This window comes from Ornithodoros turicata, chromosome 9 (genome assembly GCF_037126465.1).
Source record: "Ornithodoros turicata isolate Travis chromosome 9, ASM3712646v1, whole genome shotgun sequence".
Lineage (NCBI taxonomy): Eukaryota > Metazoa > Arthropoda > Arachnida > Ixodida > Argasidae > Ornithodoros > Ornithodoros turicata.
The window spans coordinates 38647013-38650749 of record NC_088209.1 but is presented as its reverse complement, the minus strand read 5'-3'; the positions used below and the strand labels follow the sequence as shown (position 1 = coordinate 38650749).

At 49.2% G+C, this 3737-nt stretch overlaps 1 protein-coding gene across 1 annotated transcript; it reads left to right on the top strand.

Annotated features, from left to right (window-relative positions):
• Positions 1 to 252: 252 nt before the first annotated feature.
• On the top strand, positions 253 to 1683 carry LOC135367949 (uncharacterized). The gene has a single exon (XM_064601043.1). It carries the CDS (start codon positions 334 to 336, stop codon positions 1537 to 1539), a length of 1206 nt encoding a protein of 401 aa, XP_064457113.1. The 5' UTR covers positions 253 to 333; the 3' UTR covers positions 1540 to 1683.
• Positions 1684 to 3737: the final 2054 nt, after the last annotated feature.

Here is a 3737-nt window from a genome sequence, read left to right as displayed (position 1 = left end):
CATCCGCAAGACCTTCAGCACCAGTCTCATCAGCACGCCCAAGTGGTTCAAGCCTTTCCGCCAGAACTTCAGCATCAGCATCAGCAGCACCAACAGCCTCAAATTGTCCAAGGATATCCGCAGGATCAACATCAGCACCAACATCAGCATCACCATCACGACCAGCAAGCGGGACAACACGTGGGACAACATGTGGGTCACGGGTCGGTCGTTCCGCAAGACCTGCAGCACCACCATCAGTACATCGAAAACCACAATGTCAACGCCCAGACAGATCTTGCTCCCGCCCCGGTGCAAGACCAGCACAGCCAATGGCCCTTACCGCAACCTGTCATGCCCAGGATAGTCCACCTTGACGTAAAATGCGAGAAGAACTTGATGAAAGTCGTCGTAGAGTTCGACAAGCCGTTCCACGGCCTGATCTTCAGCAAGGGGCACTACAGCTACGGAAACTGCGTCCACCTTCCTGCTGGGTCCGGGCGCAAAACAGTCTACTTCGACGTTTCCATAAACAGCTGCGGCACCATCGGAAACGCCCAGAACGGCCTGTACGGTCACGACGGCGGCAACTCGGGTACCGGCTCTTTCTTTGAGAACACGATCATCATACAGTACGATCCACAAGTGCAGGAAGTCTGGGACCAAGCGAGGAAGCTACGCTGTACCTGGCACAACAACTACGAGAAGGCCGTAACGTTCCGTCCTTTTCCCGTAGATATGCTCGACGTCGTGCGAGCGGACTTTGCGGGCGACAACGTCGGCTGCTGGATGCAGATTCAAGCCGGTAAAGGACCGTGGGCGAGCGAAGTGGCCGGCATTGTAAAGATCGGCCAGACGATGACTATGGTGCTCGCTATCAAGGACGACGAGAACAAATTCGACATGTTGGTGAGAAACTGCATTGCGCACGACGGTCAGAGGGCCCCGATTGAGCTCGTCGACAGCCACGGCTGCGTTGTTAGGCCTAAGCTCATGAGTCGCTTCAACAAGATTCGCAACTTCGGGTCCAGTGCTACCGTCCTGTCGTACGCGCACTTCCAGGCCTTCAAGTTCCCGGACACGATGGAGGTCCACTTCCAGTGCACCATCCAAATCTGCCGTTACCAGTGCCCAGACCAGTGTTCGGCGCAAGCGGAGGCATCTTCGGATCGCCAAGTGCTGTACTCGAACCACGTACCTCAGCCGACGGGACGCGCCAGGGAAGAGAGAGACATACACGGGGAGGAGGAGGAGGAGGAAGAAGAAATGACGGAAATCGGCGTGAATCGGGTGATTCGTGTGGTTTCAGCGGGTGACCTCGCATTTAGTCTGGCAACCAACGACAGCTCATCCCAGGTGCAGTTTTCGAGGGCTGTAGATGAGAGGTCCATCATTTGTATGTCCGCACCCTGGTTCGCGTCCGCGCTAGTCGTTATGTTGTCTATTCTAGTGATCGCGTGCATCCTGTCTGCCTTCTTATGGGTCAAACAAAAGGCGACCGCGCACCTATCGAAAGGTTTTCTCTATGACCTTCCCGTTATGAAGAAGGCAAAGTTCTGAACATCGCTATGCTTACTATTTATTCATACAACCCCGTACGAACCTACAGTCCTGGACAGAACCACATCCAATATGAAGTTGAAGTGTCAATTCGGACGTAAAAAAGAAACAAGCAAAAAAATATTTTGCAGGTAAAAAATTGGTGCTGTCCGTGGACAACACGCACTTCCACGGATTTTCGGAGAGAACCCGCAAAACTTCGTAGTTCCGGATTCACCGCGAGCTCTGGCGTACGTCTTCCAGCAACAGCGCGCGAACCTCTCCGCTCTCCGCCCCACGTTGCAAGAATGACCCGCAGTTGCGGGGAGAGTGAAACCGACCTTTGAGGATCAATGTTGCCGGACGGGTGCACACTGGTGAATTTTATGATACTTCCGCGTCACAGAGACATGGATTGTGACAGAGTCGGTAGGATCATGGAATTTACGAGATATGGAGATTTCCATTTCGGCATTGTTTCGTGTTACGTAGCCCGTTTGGCAACATTAACTTAAATGGCTGGACAACCAGACGCACATTTCCGAATTTTACGTTGACGCCTGTTTTCCCCATACGAGCATTTGCGGGAGCATGCTGTCATCTGCTATCCCTCACTGCCACCCTGAGGCTGTAAGTAGGCCCTCTTAGGGCGTTAATTTGTGAAGTGTTATCTGTCAGATAATTCCCGGACATGAAAGAAAAGGAACACAAATCCCGACGACGTATTATGGACCTTCTGCAAATTACCTTGATGTACCCGTGGGTTTAGAGAATTATGCCAGCTTTTTTTGCAAGGTCAAGCTGAACATTTAACAGGAAGCTAAGGTTGCGCCATATACTGGGTAAACCATGCAGAGTATTTATTCAGCCTTTGTGCGTTCCTCAACCTCCAACGCGCATGAGGGCAAGTGAGGGAAGTTCACAGGATCAGACAAGCCTCGCCGAGAGTATTACCCTGGCTCGGATAGGAGTCAAGTAACCCAGTCCGTGAACACAGCGACTGCGAAGATGTATTACCTTGTGGCCATTACTGTTAGTCTGTTTTTGCAATTGTGCGGTGGAATGGGTTGTGACGTTATGTTGTAGGGTGTTCTATTTTGCGGAGGATATAGCTAATATATAGCCAAACTGACGATAGAAAAAAAGTATTTTTGCATGCATGAATGTGAGTTAGTTAAGTGCCAAATTGGATGCATTTGTATGGTTGCAGGTTTGTAGTTTTGTTGTATTCTTGGAGGAAAGGTGATTTCTTGGCTGCCAACAATGGCAGTTGCAAAGGTGGTGTTCTTGCTCTGAGCACTCATTTCAAGTGCCTTGCTGTGGGATGGGGTAAGAATGCCACAGATAACTGCTGATATTAATGACTCGTGCGGTCATAAAACCTGTGCCTAAAAAAAAAAACGTCCCACAACTATGAAATATACGTCTCTTCTCGCTAACCTGTGGGACATCCAGACAACGTCCAAAGCTGGTCACTTGCTGGATAATCGTGATTTGCCCGGAAGGATCTATCTTCCACATACCTTCCAATCGTGGCTTACAATGCTGAATACATGCAACGCTGGCACATTGTAAATACGACAGGGTGCAGCTGCGTACGACGACAGCATACTATTCTTTGTTACACAACGCGATAATGTGTTGAGCATAATGAAAGTGCTGTCCAGTTGACACTTTCTTCTTCCGCTCGATGATACATATTAATATTTATTTCACATTCCTTTTCTCATCTTCGTACGTACTTCACCCTCTACAAAGCATTAATTTTAAGCACTTTGTTTGTTATGGGACTTAAAGGAGAGGTTAAAGGAGAGGCAGAGCTGAGCCCGAGCTGGCTCGCTGCTCCTTTAATATACGGCCAGGTTTTGTTGCTCACCCTCTGGCACTTCACACTCTTTAATTATGAGAACATTCGCACGTGTATTCACATTTGCACATGTATGTAAATAGCCGGGCCCCCATGTACATAACCCAATGTAATTGTTGAGTGAAATAAAATGTTCCACAAGAGTCAACACGTGAGCCTTGGTAAGAAATTATCTGTACATTTAATCTATGTACATACACTCACTTCACATACCGGTGTGAAGTCTGACGAATAGAAAGGATAGCTGTACAGAGACAATGAATAAAACCCTTGTACCAGCGGCGCAGCCAGGAAAATATCGCGGGAGGGCTTCTGTGAGGACCTTACACGAGGGAGGAGGACTTCACCCTTG

Coding starts and splice junctions, on each gene's coding strand:
- LOC135367949 (XM_064601043.1), top strand. CDS start 334: ATGCCCAGGATAGTCCACCTTGACGTAAAATGCGAGAAGAACTTGATG.